General features: G+C 45.2%; 2 protein-coding genes across 2 annotated transcripts; one reads left to right on the forward strand and one right to left on the reverse strand.

The window, feature by feature from the left end:
* The first annotated feature begins 320 nt into the window (after positions 1-320).
* COMTD1 (catechol-O-methyltransferase domain containing 1) lies at positions 321-3,616 on the forward strand. Its single transcript, XM_040242350.1, has 7 exons — positions 321-543; positions 685-812; positions 1,056-1,161; positions 1,250-1,368; positions 1,469-1,523; positions 1,776-1,909; positions 2,151-3,616. Exons 1-7 carry the CDS (start codon positions 450-452, stop codon positions 2,301-2,303), a joined length of 789 nt encoding a protein of 262 aa, XP_040098284.1. The 5' UTR covers positions 321-449; the 3' UTR covers positions 2,304-3,616.
* Positions 3,617-4,545: 929 nt separating this feature from the next.
* On the reverse strand, positions 4,546-19,334 carry VDAC2 (voltage dependent anion channel 2). The gene is made up of 10 exons (XM_040242349.1): positions 19,143-19,334; positions 18,871-18,925; positions 17,733-17,801; positions 16,870-16,919; positions 12,921-13,073; positions 12,776-12,828; positions 11,524-11,751; positions 10,401-10,551; positions 6,346-6,403; positions 4,546-5,107 (listed from the first exon to the last, which is right to left on the reverse strand). Exons 2-10 carry the CDS (start codon positions 18,899-18,901, stop codon positions 5,016-5,018), a joined length of 885 nt encoding a protein of 294 aa, XP_040098283.1. The 5' UTR covers positions 18,902-18,925; positions 19,143-19,334; the 3' UTR covers positions 4,546-5,015.
* Positions 19,335-20,692: the final 1,358 nt, after the last annotated feature.

Genomic DNA, 20,692 nt, shown 5'->3' on the forward strand with positions numbered 1-20,692 from the left:
CTGTACCTGCCAGGCTCCTACATCCATGGGATTTTCCAGACAAGATTACTGGAGTGGGTTGCCATTTCCGTCTCCAGGGGATCTTCCCAACCCAGGGTTCGAACCCGGGTCTCCTGCATTGCAGGCACACTCTTTACTATCTGAGCCACTTCAAATTTTCCTCTGGGACTTAGGCCCCTAGACCTCTGGCGTCGGAGGGAGAAACCCAAACATCCGACGTAGTGCTTCCTCCTTGCCCGGCGCAGTTGCTAAAACGGCCACCAGATGACACCAGAACCCCTCGGGCAGGGGCTTGCAGTAAGGCCATGTGGCCGCCAGATGGTGGTCGAGACCGCGGCTCCGAGGACACTGCCCCGGCAAGGCGGAGCCGCGAGGGTCCCCGGGTCCTGCCGCGGTCCCAGTAGCCCCAGCGCAAGTAACCTGGACGCCAGCTGCCTCCGGCCCGAACCATGACCCAGCCAGTGCCCCGAATCTCTGTGCCCGCTGCGCTGGCCCTGGGCTCGGCCGCACTGGGTGCTGCCTTCGCCAGCGGCCTCTTCCTGGGTGAGTAGCGCCGGGCCTTCGGTACCCTAGGCAAAGGCCTCGCGGGGAGACGGGCGGGCGCAGAAGCGAGGCTGACTGTGGCTAACTAGCCCCTAGCACTCGAGACTCAGGCCTTGACCCGGCACCACCCTTCCCCGGCAGGGAGATGGTTCCCTCCTTGGCGATCCCGGCGAGAGAAGCGCCTGCTGCCCCCTGAGGACAGCCCCCTGTGGCAGTATCTGCTGAGCCGTTCCATGCGGGAGCACCCGGCGCTGCGGAGCCTGCGGCTGGTCAGCAGGGCCGAGAGCGGGACTGGGCACCCAGCTCGGGCCGGGAGGGACCCACGTGGCCGTGTGACCTTGGGCTGCGGCTGTGTCCCTTTCTGGGCTTCCGGGCTCCCTAGGCCGGGCACAGCGAGCCTTCGGAGGGTCCGCCCTTGAGCCACGCCCACAGCCACGCCCCTGGGGCTCTAAACTTCGGGCGCAGAGGGGTGACTGGCAGAGCTAGTGCAATCTTCTCCTCCCTCGACGCAGCTGACCCTGGAGCAGCCGCAGGGGGATTCCATGATGACCCGTGAGCAGGCCCAGCTCTTGGCCAACCTGGCTCGCCTCATCAAGGCTAAGAAGGCACTGGACCTGGGTAGGCACACGGCCGGGGACACCGGGGACTGGAGTCACCGGGCTGTCACCCTACTCTGGTCTGAGCCTATCCGTGTGCATTTCCCCAGGCACTTTCACAGGCTACTCTGCCCTAGCGTTGGCCTTGGCCCTTCCCCCGGCCGGGTGCGTGGTGACCTGCGAGGTGGACGCAGGGCCCCCCGAGCTGGGGCGTCCTCTGTGGAGGCAGGTAAGTGTCCCACACACCTGAGCCTTCGTCAGGCCCCTGGAGCCCGACCACTCCCAGCTCCAGGAGAAGGGACATGCTGACTCTGACCCCCCTCCTGCAGGCTGAAGAGGAGCACAAAATCGACCTTCGGTTGAAGCCCGCCCTGGAGACCCTGGGTGAGCAACGGAGTGGAAAGGGCCTGGGCGCCATTTCCCTAATGGGACCACCCGGCGCGAGCCTGTGACCCGGTCCGCCAGGCGGGCTTGGGCAGTGACAGCCCCCCACCACCCAGTCCGCGGCCACACGCAGGGTGGCAGGCCGGCGCCCCGAGCACCTGAATGGCCACAGCGCCTGGGCCGGCCTGGGCGGGGGCTGCTTGCTGCTGGGGCCTGCGGACTCAGCCGCCTCTGCCCCTCCTCCCCCGCAAGACGAGCTCCTGGCCGCGGGTGAGGCCGGCACCTTCGACGTCGCTGTGGTGGACGCGGATAAGGAAAACTGCGCCGCCTACTATGAGCGGTGTCTGCAGCTGCTGCGACCCGGAGGTGTCCTCGCTGTGCTCAGTGTAAGGGGTAGCCCCCGGGGGGTAGAAGAGACCCTCTTGGCCTGGGTGCATCTATTCCTCAAGCTTCTCGCCGGTGCTCCAAAGCCCTGCCCGGGACAGTCACTTAAGCTCCTCCCCCAGGGACTCCAACAGTTCCCGGGCTTTCCATTCTGCCCTGCTCAGGTCCGAGGTCGCCAGCTCTCGCCCCACCTCCTGCTCAGGCTCCCCAGGCCCCGCCCCCACAATCCCCGCCCCTCCGCAGGTCCTGTGTCAGGGAGAGGTGTTGCAGCCTAAACCACAGGACAAGGCGGTCCAGTGTGTTCGAAACCTGAATGAGCGCATTCTGCGGGATGCCAGGGTCCACATCAGCCTCCTGCCCCTGGGCGACGGCCTCACCTTAGCCTTCAAGATCTAGGGCTGGCCCCTAGTGAGCGGCATCAAGAGAGGGGCCCTGGGAACCCCAGCCATTCCACGCCTGCTTTGAATCGACAATAAAGTGAGGCCTGGGACACAATCTTCTTGTGCTTCAGTGGTACAGGGAGGGAAGGCCACTTCTTCACCAAAAGGGAGCCTTTTGGCCACATTCACCCCCTCCCTGGCACACTCCAGAGGGCCTGCTGGCACCAGAGGGCTGTGGCCTGACCACAGGAACTTCCAGCTGACTGGAGGCAAGATAGTAAGTTTTAACTGACCCGCCCACATGCAACTGGTTAGAAACCCCAGATCCCTATGGAGATTTTCCTCCAGGGGACTGAAGGGCTGGGAGACTGGTAGAGGCCTCTTGGACTCCCTCTTTACATCTCTTCCTAAGAGAAGCAAATGAATGAAGTTACTGTTCACTGAAGCTAGGACACTAGTGGAGAAGAAACTGGCATCTGGTGGCAGCAGAGGGGCCTTGCACTGTGCACCGATGTAGGCTACACCAATTCTGCTAGCCATGTGCCCACATCTTCACAAAACTGAACCTGGCTTCACCTGTGCAGTGGAGGCCCTAGTCAACATCCCCTGAGACACCAGGCCACTTGACTGAGGACCTCAGGGCTGACTGGAATTTATATATTCTGTCCTCCCCAGAAGTCCTGGAGGAACATGAGACATGGGATCACTGGCCAGAGGTGTGAAGCAGACAGTCCACTAGGTAGGAGGCAATTTTTAACACATTCCCCAGAGGGAGTCAAAGAGAATGTTAGGTTTTCTATGAAAGCCTATGTAAGCGGAGGGGCAGAGGGCGCCAGGTGCTTCACTCTTCTGGTATAAATCTGTTTGCACCTCCCCGATCTGTAGGAAGATCTTACCTCTACACCACAAATGAAGATCAGGCTCATATATGAAGTGTTCTTTCCACTAAAACTGCCTCAGGCTTCAGGCAGAAATAGCATCAGCCTAGAACACAATTAGGTTTTGCCCCCACATTAGCCGTGAAGTAGAAGGAAACCTGGAAGAGGCTAGAAGAAAGGCCACAGGAGCCTGAGCCCACAGCCGACAACTTTCACAGCCCTTGGGCGTCTCGGATATACCCCGCATTTCAGACAACCCTCAGCAACCTGGGTGAAAACCTTTTTCCGCTCTCCTAATCATAAAAGCATACTAGGATGCACATGGGTGAACAGGTCCATTTTACTCAAGTATAGACACTTTCACACCTAGCTTGCAAACAGCTTTTCTTGTTTTTCTTCTTTCCTAGCAATACTTCCTGCATGACTCAAAATAAACTGGTTCAAATCCCAACTTACTGCCATTAAGTTTGTGTCTTATACAGTGGGCCATTCCAGCCAGTTCCTTAGGACAAACAGTAAAATCAGAGGGATCTTTGCACCCCACATTCCATCTGTGTGGACAGCTTATCTGGGTTTCTCTTATCAGATTCTTCTTGACCTAGAAATTTTCAGCATGTATCACTTTTTGGATAATGAGTCCAAGTACTACATTTTCTTATTTGTTCTCTGACTACAAACTATGCCACAGATCTAGTATTATGAATGTGTTGAACAAAACTCTTCTCTAACTTTCAATGATATTGTTCCAACTCTCCTCCCATCAAAATTCCCCTTTCCTACTTTTCCAACCAGAATCATCTATTAATTGCTATCATTCAGTTCAAGCTCAGATTAAGGCCAATGGCCACCTAGCTTGAAGCCACTCAACTCACAAACTTAGGCCCAAGCTTTTCAGTGTCTACCTGGGAAGAAATGAGTTAGACCTCTCCCTGGGGCCCATACAGACTGTCTGAGTACTGACACTGTCTACTCCTTATTCCACTAGGGACTACACCTAGTCCCATCCCACCTAACTAGGGCCTGGATCATTTCCATAGCAATAGCCCAAAGGGGTATGGTGTGTATATACAACCTTCAGCACGATCCCTTCATTTCTCTTCTTCATCACTTACTCACTAATCTTTCCTGGAGTTAATAATGATCCAATGTAATTTTATACAAATTTACAAACTGAAGATATGAAGTCATATATTTCTTACTTTACTGTAGTCTAAACATTTTATGGAGTTATTCTCAGGTCAGAGGACTCTGTGGCACGTATTTATAAAAAGAGCAAAATAAATGCTCACTGGAAAAATAAAGTACTAGCTAGATATCCTACCAGAAATATTTGACCCTAGCTGCCAAGTTTTTAACTCTGCAAATACTTGGAGTCATTAATAATGCATACTCATTTTATTCATAATTTGTAATGTTTCAGGATACCAAAAGTAATTCTAATGATGGTTGAATATAACAAAAAATCTTAACCTTAAGACATCCACTGATCCATCTCATTCAACAGCAATATTCAACATTAAAAGGAGCATAAAAACAAACATGCACACAGCTGCACAGTTTTCATAAATGTCTATTTCATTATTGGTGGGTAGCGCATTTAACAGTTAAATACATTTAAATAATGTATAGGTGACTGCATGACTGCAGTATTGGTAACTAGATAGACAACCAATTCAACTAGAAACCAGCTAACAAGTAACTGTCTAAATATTTAAAATACAGCTCTTGTTTAGATCATCCTTTGTTTTGATCACCTTCGGGGGGTGCGGGGAGAAGCCTGCTGGTCACACTGGAAATATATTAAGGCCAAATCTTCTGATACCCATTTCCAGAGGTTTCTTTCAGCTGAATTAAGCCTCCAATTCCAGGGCAAGCCCAAGTTTGTGGCCTCCAGCATTAATGCTCTTCCCATCTACCAGGGCAGACAGTGTAAGCTTCACACCTGTAAACAAAAGCAGACAACCATCATGTACCTGCAACACCTCATGGGAGCCAGCAGTCACCTCACAGCCTGTCACTTTTTCTCAGCTTGTCAGGTGACCTATAGTGCCAGCCACCAGAGGGCACTTGGGAGTACCTGAGAGACCAGGCAATTCATTTGGCACGATCCTGAGCAAGGAAAGCATCAAGTCACAGAGCATAAAAATGTTAATAAAGCTCAAACAGGAAAAAAAAAAACACAAAAACTCAAAATAGCTCTAGAAAATACAATCATGTTCAGTGCACTATCCAGACTAAAAGACAATGTGGACCCCAGGAAAGGAAAAGCTACAATCAAGACACATTTGGGGACAAGCAGGGACATCTGCATATCAACTGTGTATTAGGTATTATTTTAAACTGTTCATTTCTTTAGCTGTGAAAACAGTACTGTAGTTATCATGTCTTTAAAGTGATGCAGTTAAAAATGTCTTAACTCTCATGCTAGGGCTGATGTGTCTGTATGTTTGCAAAATATACATTTAATTTGTAAGAATATGTGGGTAAAAAAAAAAAGAGAAAAGGATTATGTATACAGACAAGGAGGGAGAAAACAAACACGGTAAATGTTAGTAACTGGCCAATGTAGGGAAGATTGAGTGTTCAAGGCACCATTCTTTTCTTCAGGTTTCAGAATAGTCAAAGTATGGGGAAAAGGTTCCAAGTGCTTCTGAACCTTGCTATTCAAATGCTGGTTCAAGAGCCAATGACACTGGCATCACCTAAGAGCTTGTCAGAAAGACAGAACCCCATACCCCAGATCTACGTACTCTAATAAGATTCCCAAAGTGATTCAGGCGCCCTTGTATTAGAGAAGTACTGCTCTGGAAAACAAGCAAGGCTCAAATTATTACGTAAAGTAAATGAGACTCTAGAGATCAAACAACCAAAGCAATGAGTGAACAATGACTGGAGAAATAAAAATAACTACAAGACATTTCAGGCACAAGTGAAAAAAGTAAATAACCAGTCTTGCGCCTGTGAAGGACAATGTTTGCATACTAAACCATTTAGGGAAATGTCATCATAGCTACAACTTCCAAATAGCCCACCATTAAAAAAATAAATAAAATATTGTAGCAAAAGGTAAACGTGTTCATTGTACTTTTGTCAATTCTTCTGTTTTGAAAGGTTTACAAAAGAAGTTGAGAAATGAAAACGGATTTTGAAAATACTATCAGAACAATCCTTAAAACTTACCAGGCCTCAGAGTCTGAGTATAGCCCACTCCAATTAAACTAGAGTTGTTGACTTTTGCCTAAGATAAAATGCAAAAACACATATAAGACAAATCTTTGACTGGAGAGACAACGGCCCTAGGTATTTCCCTATCATGCAATCATGACGTATTCACTTTTCCATGTGAGGTAGTAAAATTTAATATTGTATTAAGCGAAAACCTTTCATACTGTTCAAGCTAAGAATACTGAAGTGGTTTGCCATTCCCTTCTCCAGGGGACTACATTTTGTCAGAAAGTGAAAGTAAAGTCGCTCAGTCGTGTCGGACTCTTTGCGACCCTGTGGACTGTAGCCCACCAGGCTCCTCTGTCCATGGGATTCTCCAGGCAATAGTACTGCAGTGGATTGCCATTTCCTTCTCCAGGGGATCTTCCCAACCCAGGGATCGAACCCAGGTCTCCCGCATTGTAGACAGACATTTTACCATCTGAGCCACCAGGCAAGTCTCTCCGCCATAAACTGTCCATCTTGGGTGGCCCTACAAGGCATGGCTCATAGTTTTCTTGAGCTAGACAAGGCTGTTATGGTCCATGTGATCAGTTTGGTTGGTTTTCTGTGATTGCAGTTTTCATTCTGTCTGCCCTCTGATGGATAAGGATAAGAGGCTTATGGAAACTTCCCCTGATGGGAGAGACTGACTGACGGGGGAAACTGGGTTTTGTTCTGATGGGTGGGCCATGTTCAGTAAATCTTTAATCCAGTTTTCTGTTGATGAGGGGGTGGGGGGTGTCCCCTCCCTGTTGCTTGACCTGAGGCCAAACTATGGGGAGGTAATGAAGATAATGGCCTCCTTCAAAAGGTCCCATGAACTGCTGCACCCAATGCCCTCAACCCTGCAGCAGGCCACCACCAACCCACGCCTCTGTCACAAAGGTCCGCCTAGTCAAAGCTATGGTTTTTCCAGTAGTCATGTATGGATGTGAGAGTTGGACTCTAAAGAAAGCTGAGTGCCGAAGAATTGATGCTTTTGATCTGTGGTGTTGGAGAAGACTCTTGAGACTCCCACGAACTGCAAGGACATCCAACAAGTCCATCCTAAAGGAGATCAGTCCTGAATATTCATTGGAAGGACTGATGCTGAAGCTCCAATACTTTGGCCACCTGATGTGAAGAACTGACTCATTGGAAAAGACCCTGATGCTGGGAAAGATTGAAGGTGGGAGAAGGGGACAACACAGGATGAGATGGTTGGATGGCATTACCAACGTAATGGACATTAGTTTGAGTAGGCTCCAAGAGTTGGTGATGGAGAGGGAAGCCTGGCATGCTGCAGTCCATGAGGTCGCAAAGCCAGACACAACAGAGCAACGGAACTGAACTGAAGCAAAACCCAGGCCCCACTTAATTCTTATCTACTAAACTCAAATTGTCAGCAGGACACAAAACTCTTGCTATCTTTGAGGATGTATCTATAGACCCTCAACTGTCCACAGAGCACAAAAGCCAAGTACTCTCATAAAAATTGTTCTTGCTGAATCTAATCCAACACAACAAAACCACACCAGAATGTAAGTAATGGAAGTTTACCTGGCTCACTAACTATACAACATGACATACACACCACCTTCAAAATATGGTGTGTGTATAAAGTTGTGACTATGACACACACTACTTTCAAGGGTCTTCCTTACGAATCTAAACCATGCATATTCTAAATCTCCAAATGATAAGCACTTCCTCTGAAGAAAAAGACTGACTACAGCTTCTTTACCTCACTTTCCTACACCTCTCATGTACAAACCTGGGTCCTGGCTGCATATAACTAGACTGTGCTTCAGAAGATGTTCCAACCGAGCACTGTTGACCAGTCCAGACCCGTACCTTTCCTGTAAATTCCACTATTTTAGGGTTTTAGTCACAGACTTTCAAAGGCTACGAGAAATTCTGGAGAGCAAGACATGGTCAGAAGCTTCTAGCTCCATTCTCTCCCACTTCTAAGACCATTAAGCCACACCAGAGGCCTATGGCTGTAATGGGATCATTTCATCCCAATCTCCATGGCCCAGGTTGCCTAGGCAGGTTTCTTTGCTCTTCAGCATTTTGAGTGCTATGGAAACAAAAAGGTAACAAGTAGTCCCTGACATACAGGCAAAAGTCAGATAAACAACACCTGTACTCACTTGGCACTATAGCCAAGTCTCCATGAGCCTCCCATGACCATGTGAGTTAGTTATCTAAGGAAGAAATGTCCACCAGTAACCATCTTGTGCCAAACCAATCAAGGGTGCTGAGTAGTTCAGTCATGTCCAACTCTTTGTGACCCTGTGAACTGCAGACTGCCCAGCTCCTCTGTCCATGGAATTTTTCTAGGTAAGAATACTGGAGTGGGCTGCCCTTCCCTTCTTCAGGGGGTCTTCACAACCCAGGGGTCAAACTTGCATCTCCTACATCAGCAGGCAGACTCTTTACCACTGCGCCACTTGGGAAGCCTGCCAAACAAATCAAGAGCCCAGATAATAAAATAGCTCCTACTATTTCAGGAATCAACCACAAAACTGATGGAGCATTATGCAAGGCTTCAGGGGTGATGCTTGATTACAGTAGCAGCAGCACAACTTAGGTGGGATATGCTAAATACATTTCCAAATTAATCCTCTGAAGTCATCCACTGATACACAAGTCCCAAGCTGCATTCTTCCCATTTTAGACTGTGAAAGAGCTGCATCTTCTGCTGGTATCAAACCTGTGAGGGTGCTAGAGACACACATTTGAAAAGAACAGCAATGCAGCTACCACAGCATAGTGTGGATCCTGAGGGTTTTACTGCTGAGGTGTAGTTAGGAACAGAGAAGGGAAAAATAAATGAATCACTGTTTTGCCAATGGGAAAAACATTCTGGGTGCTTCTCATTCTCTCTGATAACAACTCTGCTAAGAAACAAGAATGGGGTTAAAACTCAACTGCCTAAATTATTAAAACATATTGTCCCCAGGAATAAAGATCATTTTATGTAACAGAAGTAACTCTCATGAAGGTTTCTCACTCCAGTATAAACAGTGCCTGACCTGTAACCAACCCACACACAGAATAGTTGCTGATCTGCCTGAAACTGGAGCCGGTGCTTCACACCCTCAGACACTGCACTCCCTCCTACCACAATCCACTATGACTGAAGGAAGAAACGGCAGAAAGGGTCCAAGGACAGGACTGGGGTGGCCATGCAACTCAATTAACCTGAGGTAAAGGGGAAGTTTCTGTAGGACTTCCAGTGCTAAAGCTGGGATAGTCTGCTGCAATGGTCTCAGGCAAAGCAAAATGAGCTACCTGGACACCCTAGACAGGAGCGAGACTGAAAGACTTGCATGTCCAGTCCTGGACTACCCCTCCTTTCTTCCCTCCCTAGCTGTGGACTAAGTCCTCCTCTCCAAGCTGTAGTTTCTTCACCTGCAAAACAGCATGTGTACCACTGGCTGCTGAGATCAAGTCAGAAGATATTTTGTAAACCACTGAAGTCAGGCACAAAGTAACATAATACTATTAGTTCCCAACAAGAAGGACTGACCAGGCCCCAGGACACTGGCTCGCCCGGCCTGGACAGGACTGGGGCTCACAGTCATCATCTGTGCTATTTCAGGGCTTCCCAGGGGGCTCAGACAGTGAAGAGCCTGCCTGCAGTGCAGGAGATCTGGGTTTCATTCCTGGGTCAGAAGATCCCCTCGAGAAAGGAATGGCAACAGTATTCTTGCCTGGAGAATCCCATGGACAAAGGGCCTGACAGGCTATAGTCCATGGGGTCGCAGAGGGTCAGACACAATGAGCGACCAACACTTTCACTTTTCGTACTACTTCAGTAGCTTGGAGGTTAATTAAAACACACTCCTGTGGCCTGGATATCAAACATCTAACACTATCGCCACAGAAAAACCAGCATTCCAAGCTCTAATCTCAATCTGTGTATAAACTGTGGTTCACAATTACAATTTCCAACCACAGTTACAATTTTCAACACAATCTAATAGACTCAAAGATTAAGTCCCACAATGAAAATCCCATTCTAAGCCCACAAGAGTACTTACAGAAATGGAAGCAGTGGGATCCAGTTGATATTTAGCTGCAATTCCAAAGCGAGTGCAGTTGGTTCCTGATGTCCAAGCAAGGTTTACTGAAGTGTCAAGATCTTCACATACTTTCTGATAAATTGATCCTCCAAATTCTGTACCATCATTGCTATGAGATATTTTAAATTAGTCAATCTAGACTAGACAATGTAATAATGTCTAAGGCACATGGCTGACACTATTATAGCATTACATTTAAATACAAGCCACTGCTTATACGGGTCTCTAGTGTTTCACTAAAAACTTTAAAGTTCTAAAAACATGAATTGGTCAAATAAATCATGGTATATCCATTCAGCAGAATTATCACGCAGCCACTAACAATCACTAAAAATACATAACACTATAAGAAAATGATGGTAATACATTAATGTAGCGGAGAAGTTTATGAAACAGTCTTTCTGGCATGTATTTTATATATACACATATAAAAAGGTGAAACATCAAAGCATTAATAGTTAACAAAACTTATAGATCTAGGTGGTGGGATTATGGACAATTTTGGTTTTCTTCTTTTATTTGTTACAGACCAATGCATCATTTTTGCAAGGGAAAAAATTCTTTAAGTCCTTTCCACATATACATTTACTTTGGGTTAAGAAAAAACTTCTATACACTTTAGGTAATCCTACCAAATGAGCATCGTACACATCACAGACAATTAAATGAAAGCACTAGTACAATTTTATCTTTTCTCCCTGGCCACAATGTGCAGCTTGTGGGATCTCAGTTCCCCGCCCAGGGACTGAACTCAGGCCATGGCAGTGCAAGTGCCAAATCCTAACCAGCAGACCACCCAAGGAGACCACCAAGTCTTAGCCTCTTCCAAAAATCCAAGGCACATTAAGCCTCATGTGAAATGAACATTTACTTTACTCTCTCAGGACCAAAATTCAGAGTAACATTTTTTATACAGAGTAACATTTCTATATACTTCTGGGGGGGAATTAAGAAATGCCCAAAGATGATATTTTTATGTTAGGAGAACTCCTTTAGGCTGTACCAAGATTCAGAGATGACAGGAGATAGCAACACCACTTTGAGGTCCCACATCATAATATCCCAAAAAACAAATACTCACACATTAGTGTGTAGCTGGAAGTCCCCAGTCCTGTAGCCCACTGCAAAGTTATTCCTTGTCAGCTTTGATTTGGCACTGTCAAAGGTCATCTGGTACCCAGCAAGCCAGCCCTCATAACCGAAGACGGCCGAACCGTGGATTGCAGGTCCAGCAAAATCAAAGTCAACGTCACAACCAAGGTTTATACATTCCCTCTTGTAAGAAGACTTGATTTTACCACTTTTCTTTCTAGAAAAAGAACAAACTGACTTGAAACTGATGCCAGTAAAAAAAGATTTACAGACAGAGGGTACAAAACAGACTTAAATCAATCTCACTATAATGGGGAGTAGAGACATACTTCACTGTTTTATCGAAGTTCACTTTATAGTGCTTCCCCACAGACGCAAAGTAAGGGTTTACAGCAATCCTGCATCAAGCAAACCTGTTGGGTGTTTTTTCCAACAGCATTGGTTCACTTTGTGCCTCTGTGTCACATTTTGGTAGTTCTCACAGCATTTCGAACATCTTTATTATTATACTGTCTTTGTAACAGTCATCTGTGGTCACTCATCTTTTGATGCTACTACTGAAGGCTCAGAGGAAGGTTGGCATTTTAAGTATTTTTTAATTAAGGTATCAGTTCAGTTGGTCAGTCATGTCGGACTCTTTGCAACCCCATGGACTGCAGCATGCAGGCTTTCTTCAAACTCAAGTCAGTGATGCCATCCAAATTAAGGTATGTATGTTGTTTTTTCCCCCAACATAATGCTATTTTACACTTACTAGTCAATATTCTAGTGTAAATGGAACTTTTTATATGCACTGGGAAACTAGAAAATCTGGAAGACTCGCTTTTTCACAATAGTCACTTTACTATGGCGATTTGGAACCAAACTTCCAGTATCTCTAAGATATGCCTCCAAACAGGTGGCAAGATAATCCTAAGAGGCTAAAAAACAAACAAACAAACAAACCACCCCACAGCTCAATGAACTAAAAGACAAAGGCACCTGGGGTGACTAGATTGCCACCACTATAGGAAGAATGCTTTGCAGAGCTGCTATCAGTCACAAAAACCTATTTAAAAAAATGTTCATTCCAAGTTAGTGCCACAGTGATAAAAGGGAAATAGCTGAAGGCAAGCCAAGAACCATACTGCTCGTGCTCCAAAGGCAGAAACAGAAACTTGCCAACACATGGCACCTGAATGTGTACCTTCCTTAAATACACTGAAGAAAGCTTTAAAGCAGATAAAAATGGCCGTGCTTACCCTGTGTTTGGTGAAAAGGTGGTATCAAATGTCAGTTTCAAACCTTGGCAAATCTATTTCAAGAGAAAAAGAATTTTTTTTCAGTTTATTTCCTTTTTGAAACACAAAAATAAAATAATACTAAAGCACATTTTCAAAATGTTACCTGGTCTTCAATAGCGATTTCTGTTCCCAGAGTGTTATCAGTGTTCCACTTTTCTGTGAAAGTCAGACCATACTCACACCATTTATATTTGGTCTCCAAGGTCCCAGTAACTTTACCAGTGTCTGTATTAGATGAACCAGACGTTGAGAATTCCTAACAAGACAATAAAAAAGTTCAGAAACTTTCTCGTAAGCCTACAATAATACACTTTCTTACACAAACCCCACTGAAACCCTTAGTAATTCACTAATCCCTTTTTCTAGCTTCCCAAACACTCCTAACCCTCTGCTACTGAGTAAATACAAGAGTAACAAACTAGCCTGTTAATTACTGACTACCATCTTGTTATTGCTGACATTTTCAACCAACGGATCAAAAGTAACTTGAATATGATTCTCAAGTGAACAACAAACTATAAAGTTTTTAAGGAAATTTCTGCTAAAGTGATTCTGAGTTTCAAAGAAAAAAAAAATCAGTGGGGGGGAGAGGGATAGTGAATGGATATTTTAGAACTGCTTCCCATCTACCGGATATTCAATGAAACACTAACACTATGGCTAATCATAGACTCCCTCCATTAAAATCAGTTTACACACAATTTACTATGAAATGGTCCCTGAAAATCTCTAAAAGGAAAGCACTCCACTGAAAGAATCTATGACACAATTTTTTAATTCTTTGGTAACCTCAATATTCTGTTTTTCTGACACAGTCTTCATCAGGTTCTATGCCTTTCCAATCACCTTTCACGTTTTCAATTAAAAAAAAAATTGGTGGAAGGAAATTCCCTGTAACTGGTTCATATCATCTATAACATAAACTATACTCTGTAGAACAGATGATCAGTAGAGAAAAATCTGTCCAGTGACTGATTTGAAATATATCATCTTCTGTTTGTAGCAAATATAAATAACTTGTCAATCCCTAACTGTACACCAACTGAAAAGGAACGTATAATATGCAAAGAGCTTATCTGAAATTTAAAATCTGCTACAGATAATCCAGAAATCTAATCTTTATGAGCTTAGTATACGGGCAAGCAGTTGAACTCTTCCAAGATAAAATATTAAAATGCCTTGAGGGTTCTAATTTGACTACCAATGTTATACTCTATATGGGAAAGCCAAATTTAAAAATGGCTGATACGAACTTTTTAGAGATAAGAGAGAATTTCAACCTGAAATTGTGATACTTGCAGAATGCGGAAATATCCAAAGCTGTATCCATTGGAGAAAACACCAATCATCTTTCACTTACAAAACATCATTTGTGTAACTGCTGCTCTGCAGTGACACAGACTCAGTTCTTTAGGTCATATATACTATATAAGACTCTTACATACTGTCTTCTGAAATTAGATGCTTTCATCAATAGAAACTGAGTCAAAGCTTGGCACTCAATGCCCATAGTAAAAAGCACCAGATTGTGTTAGCAAAGAACACTGGATATAAAATTAGGAGTCCTGATATCAAGTTCTGGCTGGCATTTACTAAATGAGTAACACTAAGGAAGACACTTTTCCGGATCTCAGTTATCGCAACTTTAAAAAGTTTAAACCTCCTACCTCTGGAGGATTAAATGGGTCTGATTCTGTCAAAGTTTTGCATATTTTCACGTGCTCTACACAAAAGGATATTAAAAAGCAGAGACATTACTTTGTCAACAAAGGTCCATCTAGTCAAGGTTATGGTTTTTCCAGTGGTCATATATGGATGTCAGAGTTGGACTCTAAAGCTGAGTGCAGAAGAATTGATGCTTTTGAACTGTGGTGTTGGAGAAGACTCTTGAGAGCCCCTTGGATTGCAGAAGATCCAACCAGTCCATCCTAAAGGAGATCAGTCCTGGGTGTTCATTGGAAGGACTGATGTTGAAGCTGAAACTCCCAATAGTTTGGCCACCTGATGTGAAGAACTGACTCATCTGAAAAGACCCTGATGCTGGGAAAGATTGAGGGCAGGACGAGAAGGGGAGGACAGAGGATGAGATGGTTGGATGGCATCACTGACTCAACTGACATGGGTTTGGGTGGACTCCGGGAGTTGGTGATGGACAGGGAGGCCTGGCGTGCTACGGTTCATGGGGTCGCAAAGAGTCCGACACAACTGAATGACTGAACTGAACACAACAGGAATGCATTATTAAAACAATATAAAATATATGGAGCTGTTCTAATAGATACTTGAAATGTAAGTATGTATGAATATCTATTCTTAACCCTGAGTGACAATGATTAATGATTCCTGAAGTCCCACCCACTGCCACCCAACAGCCCGTAGACTGAGCTATGTCTATATGTATATACATGCTATGTGTATATGTATATACATGTCTATATATATGTATATACATGCTGAGTACATGCCTAGGAGTGCTCAAGACATAAAATGAAGATCACACTATGATCTGGGACCAGAATTGGGTCAGAAGACACCACCGGTAGAGCTTGTATTTTCACTGCTCATGAAGACACTTAGGCGTCTACATTCTGGGGTAACCTAGGTATCTTTGCAATTCAGGTGAGAAAACAGAACCAGGCATTAATGGGACTACTTGGGGCCAGGTACCTATTTTATAATCAGTACAATGTTTTTGAATTACATACATTAAATGTAAATTAAAACATACTGTATCTAATCAAGCTTCTCTAAACCCTTCACGTTCTTAAGTCTAATTTCATAAAATTCCTGTCTACAATAAGCCTTTCCTTTCAAACAAAGATTCTGATTTATCAAACAATCTAGTACTAGATATACTGCTCTGATTACTCCCCAGTTTAAAGCTGATTTTGTCCCTTCAGCCAGCAAGCAAAACCTTAAACACAGGAACTGAATCTTCTACTTTTTTTAAGAAGGGCTTTGTGTTTCAGCAACTTATTTAAAAGGGGCCAACAAGTCAGAAGAGTGAACACAAACAAACACCAAGTCACTGCTCTCCATAACCTGTTACCCTGGGCTAGTAAGTCACTCACCCACACTGAATACTCAGGCTTCCTTTCTGACCAAAGACACCAAACAGATGTGACCAATATAAAACCCCAGAAATCCAAATCTAGGCATTAAGAAACTACAAAATTATTAATTAAAGTAAATACCAATTGCACTAAGTACACTAAATACACTAAGGGAGTTAACTACAGAAGGAATTTATCAAAATAATCAATAACATTCAATATGCACACACTATACCCATCCCCTAAAGAATCTCAAAAACTTTTAGGAGAAAAAAAATTACACAAAATTTAATTTTACTTTAGTCTCTTTGAGGGAGTTTGTTAGGAAGAATCAAGACATCTAAATATCAAAACATTAACCTTTTTAAAGACTCTCTAAATTCACAAAATACAAGTGGCAATTTCCCCCCAAGGAGGGATGCTAGATTGTGACCATTATATAAATAATTAGTACACTCAAATTAAGAGTTATTGAGTATTTTTATGCCCAAGACTCAAGTATTTTTCCTTTCTTCAAAAGATATTTATTTATCTACTCATTTGCCTGTGTTGGGTCTCAGCTGCAGCATACAAGATCCTTTTTTTGGTTACAGCATGTGGAATCCTTTAATTGTAGCATGTGGGATCTAGTTCCCTGACCAGAGATCAAACCCAGGCCCCCTACACTGCGAACAAGTTTCAGCCACTGGACCATCAGGAAGTCCCCCTGAATGCTTTTCAAAGGTATTAAATGGGTTACAAAAAAGTGTAACAAGTTTCCTACCTTCAAGCTTGCAAACAAGACTTAAGTGTCTTTTCTGAATTTCTTGTGCATGGCAAAACACATGAAAATCAGATATCATATCTAAACTCAAAATAAATCAAGATAAAATTCTCTTTAAATTATCTTTTGCCTCTTCTTTAAAATAAAGTTGGTAGACATCTTTCAGTTATGACTATTTTATGTGTTGAAAAGTTACATAAAAGTTTGTCAGAACTTATCAAATACCTAACACTCACCACGCCGCTGCACGACTTTGTTTTCACATCCAGTTTCACCAACCCAAAACCTTCAAGTAGAAAGCAAAAAAGAACAAAATGATTCTTTTGTGCAAAAAGATGCATACCAATGGCTGACTCTACATATAAAAAAAAAAATTCACATATTTAGAGAAAGATAAATGTGTTAATACACAGTATTTAAATGAAAACAATTTTCATTATTCTATAAATTAACATGTAAAGGACAGAACATCTCCAGGAAGCTCTGCCTAGTGTGTCAATGTGTATTTAGCACCCATCCTCAAAAAGGCTTTCAAATCATTTTTAACAAAGCACTTACTAAAGAATGCTTTTCAAACCTAAATATCAGATCAGACAATCGATTCAATTTAAATATGACAATTGTCAACAACTTATTAAAATACAGGCATTTACAACATTTGTCCCAAAGGTATACTGCAGTTTGGGATTAATAATCTAAACAACTTCAAAAAGAGCTAAAAGGATAGGGAGGGTGGGGTATGGAACAAAATCTTCAAGAAAATCCAAATTTATTTGAAAAACCCCATCACCCTTTAGAAGTCACCACCATAAAAGCCCAAAACAGTAAAAAAAAAAACAAAACCAAAAACATAATTCTAGTCAACCAAGGCCTAAACTGTATCATTGAAAGTAAATAAAAGCATACATTTTTTTTTTTTCCTTAAAGGTAAATTTCTTGAACTAAAGAAAGAAAAAATGGAGAAAACTGGGATGGAGGGGGAATGCAGATTGTTACGGTACTCTTTCACCAGGAAAGTTATCTGAAGAAATTATTTCACCAAGCAGTACAAACTTACACATTTTCACTTCTAATCTAGAATTTTTTAAACAGTTCTTACCAAATCCTTTGTTGAAAATATCTCTGGCAGCTTTGCCAAGGTCAGCATATGATGGAGGAATACACATTGCTGGTGGGAAGAAACATTCCTGTGTTAATGTCCTTGTTCTCCCAGTCTGCCCAAAAACTAGCTTAGGACCCACTGCTATCATTAAATCCAAGCAGACCAACTTGGTTTTGAAACCACTAGAAGCTACAATAAAAAGACAATAAAACTCCATGAGGGAAATATCAGCACCAAAGGCTTATTTCTAAAATGGATAATAACAGTTAAGTAACTATACAAACTTGGGAAACTCCCTCCAGACTTTCTATTCCGAAATTTACAGTGTTTATAACCTCACTTCCTAGGAAGGGACTAGTACAAAAAATCGAACACATAAACATATATACCTATAAGTAAAAATATATCTGCCAAAATTCACTGGAATGGGCCAATTTAACCAAATGAGTTAAAATAAAATACTAAGACATGTCCCCTTCCCTCCCTCATTTATCCTTTAGTATCCGCACTGAGGCCAAAGCAATATTCTAGAATGGAAAGAGAAAAGTAACTCTTATTTGGGCAACCTAAACACTGGAACTTAGAAAAACGCAGCTACCTATGTTTACCTCAACCGTCTGTATCAACTAAACATCCAATACACTCTAAACATATTAATATGCCACTCAAGTCCTCGGCCAACGCTATGAGGCTTAAGGGCAAGCAATCTGAACTCGCCACACCAGCTCATTCATTCTACAGAGCGCGTCCACGCCCTTAGGAGCACATGTAATGACCTTGCGCTCTCAGAATGGGAGTTACTACTTCCTCTAGAAAAGCGACCGGCCCAATCCTCCAAAGGCTGAATCCGACAAATAACTTTTTGCTTCTGAGTTCATCAAACGCACTTCCAAAAACTGAAGGTGAATGCGGCCACAGACCAACTCCCCAGGCCTAGTCCCCCTATCCGAAATCCATGCCACTTACACCCTCCTCCGCAGAGCCAGAGAAGTCAGACAGTGGACTGGCTACCGAAAGGGGTGAGTTTACAAGCCCTGGGAAATACATGAGAAAAGAAGCTGTAGTTTTCTGGTCAACAGGCTTCGGCTGCCCGGACACCGCCGCCCCACCCCACAGAGAACCCCGCTCTACTTACGCCGCGCGCAGTTCTGTCCGTAGGTCGCCATGGCGAGGCCGTGGGGAGAGGTGATCTGAGGGAGGGACAAGAAGTGCGGTCAGCGGGGGTCAAAAGCGAATCGAGGGGCCAGAAGGGGGTCTCAGATATCGGGAAGAGGGGCCGCGGGGCAGCGCGGCCATCTTAGGGAGTCAGGGCCGACCCCGAGTCCGACTCAGGCGTCTTGCTTGGCCGCCGGGGCCTAGGCGCCGGGGCCTAGGCCCAGGGTCCGAGTGAGGCGGGCGTGGTGGTACCTGGTGGTCTCCAGGGGGGGAAGGGAAGGCGCCGCTGCCGCTCCGCTAGCAGCTGAGGCCGCTCGGCTCGCTCGGCGTCGGGCTGCAGCTGCCGCGGCTGGAGGGCGAAGTGAAGGAGACACCGTTCCGCCCGCCGCAACCCTGTCCTCCCCCCGCCAGGACCCTGCCGCTGCCCCTGGGGCTGCCCGCCGCGCCTGTCCCCGCAGCGCCGCCCGCTGCTCACTCCAGCCTGCTCCGAAACGACCACGTGTCCCGAGCGCACCCGTTCCCCTGGGGTGGGCCGCCTCGGTCCCTCGGCGGGGGCCGGAAAAGTAGAAGCTGCCGGACCTTGGGTCAGGCAGCGACGAGGGCAGCCCCAGAGTCGAGGGGGCGGGGAACGGCGGAGGCAGCGCGGGGGGTAACGCGCGGGCGGGGGGATGGGGTGGAGGCCCCGCGCGCGCACGTCACGGGCGGGGCGGGGCGTCAGGCGCGTGCCTGCGCGGGGCTCGGCTCGACTGGGCGCGGCTGCACACCCCGCTGGTCACGTACATCTCTCCAACTCCCTTGCTCCCCTGTGGTTCGCACACCCTGCAGAGCCAATCCCCAATCTAGGAAGGAGTCAGCTGAGCACTACCTCTTTTACACTGAGCGTGTGCAGCGTGCGCTTCTGAAAAACGCTGTATGTCTCCTGGCCCAGGGAGAAAGGAGTGGAGCACAGGCGCACCTCCTGCTCCTCGGGCACTCCCTATCTTCGTCCCGGTGTAATTGCCCTGCTGAGCAGGACTCCCCCGGAGAAGCTCTCTTGGGCTGCCCCTCCCTGAACAAACTTGAGCATGTCTCAGGGTGCCCCGCCCTGCCTCGATCCCCCGCCCCCACCCGGGCTAAGGCCCTAGGGTTCCTTTTCTGCCGCCTCTGTCCCGGTTAGAGGTAAAATTGCCTTACACGCTCAGAGAACTGAAGATGTTTTAATGAGTCAGTCCTGCTGGAAATTTTAGGAAACATGCTGACCAAGCATTAGAACGCTGCACTCAAGTTCACTGGGTGTGCAAGAAGAGTGGGAGAACCAAGGGAATAAGAAAAAATGAGCCGTCTAATGAGATGTAAGTAGAGTCAGTTTAGGCTTCGGAATCTATCCCCAATATCAGCAATCCCCTCTGTACCCCAACTTCTTTTAAGTTTAAATGAGATGAAGTGGTCTTTAATAGCCATTAACAACCATAGACTTGAGCAAAGCCTTTTTTCCTTCCCGGACTCTGGCTCTGAAAGTCACCTCTGCTCAAATGATGCCAAGGTTCCATATCCTCCTAAACCAGGAAAAAAGGATAATTAGATAGGCTTTCACAATGCAAACCTGAATAAAAAGCTGCAGGCTGTTGGATTTCCCTCCCAGTGCAACCCCAGCCAGCAATCTTGCTTCATCGTGGTTGGGATTACTCACTGTAAAGGGTTAGACGAAGTTAAGAGTCTTTGCTGGTAAGAGTTCAAGCACTAGAAGAAGTGAAGTGAAAGTTGTTCAGTTCTGTCCAACTCTTTGCAATCCTTGGACTGTATACTCCATGGAATTCCCCAGG

The sequence above is a fragment of the Oryx dammah genome, unplaced genomic scaffold (genome assembly GCF_014754425.2).
Source record: "Oryx dammah isolate SB20612 unplaced genomic scaffold, SCBI_Odam_1.1 HiC_scaffold_6, whole genome shotgun sequence".
NCBI lineage: Eukaryota > Metazoa > Chordata > Mammalia > Artiodactyla > Bovidae > Oryx > Oryx dammah.

Bases quoted from the DNA above. Each gene is read 5' to 3' on its own strand.
- VDAC2 (XM_040242349.1), bottom strand. From the start codon at position 18,901: ATGGCGACCTACGGACAGAACTGCGCGCGGC. The intron at 17,802-18,870 runs GTAAGTAGAGCG...TCTTCCCACCAG, and splicing joins CGGACAGAACTGCGCGCGGC to CAATGTGTATTCCTCCATCA. The intron at 12,829-12,920 runs GTAACATTTTGA...CTCTTGAAATAG, and splicing joins AAATCGCTATTGAAGACCAG to ATTTGCCAAGGTTTGAAACT.
- COMTD1 (XM_040242350.1), top strand. From the start codon at position 450: ATGACCCAGCCAGTGCCCCGAATCTCTGTGCCCGCTGCGCTGGCCCTG. The intron at 544-684 runs GTGAGTAGCGCC...CTTCCCCGGCAG, and splicing joins CGCCAGCGGCCTCTTCCTGG to GGAGATGGTTCCCTCCTTGG. The intron at 1,524-1,775 runs GTGAGCAACGGA...CTCCCCCGCAAG, and splicing joins GCCCGCCCTGGAGACCCTGG to ACGAGCTCCTGGCCGCGGGT.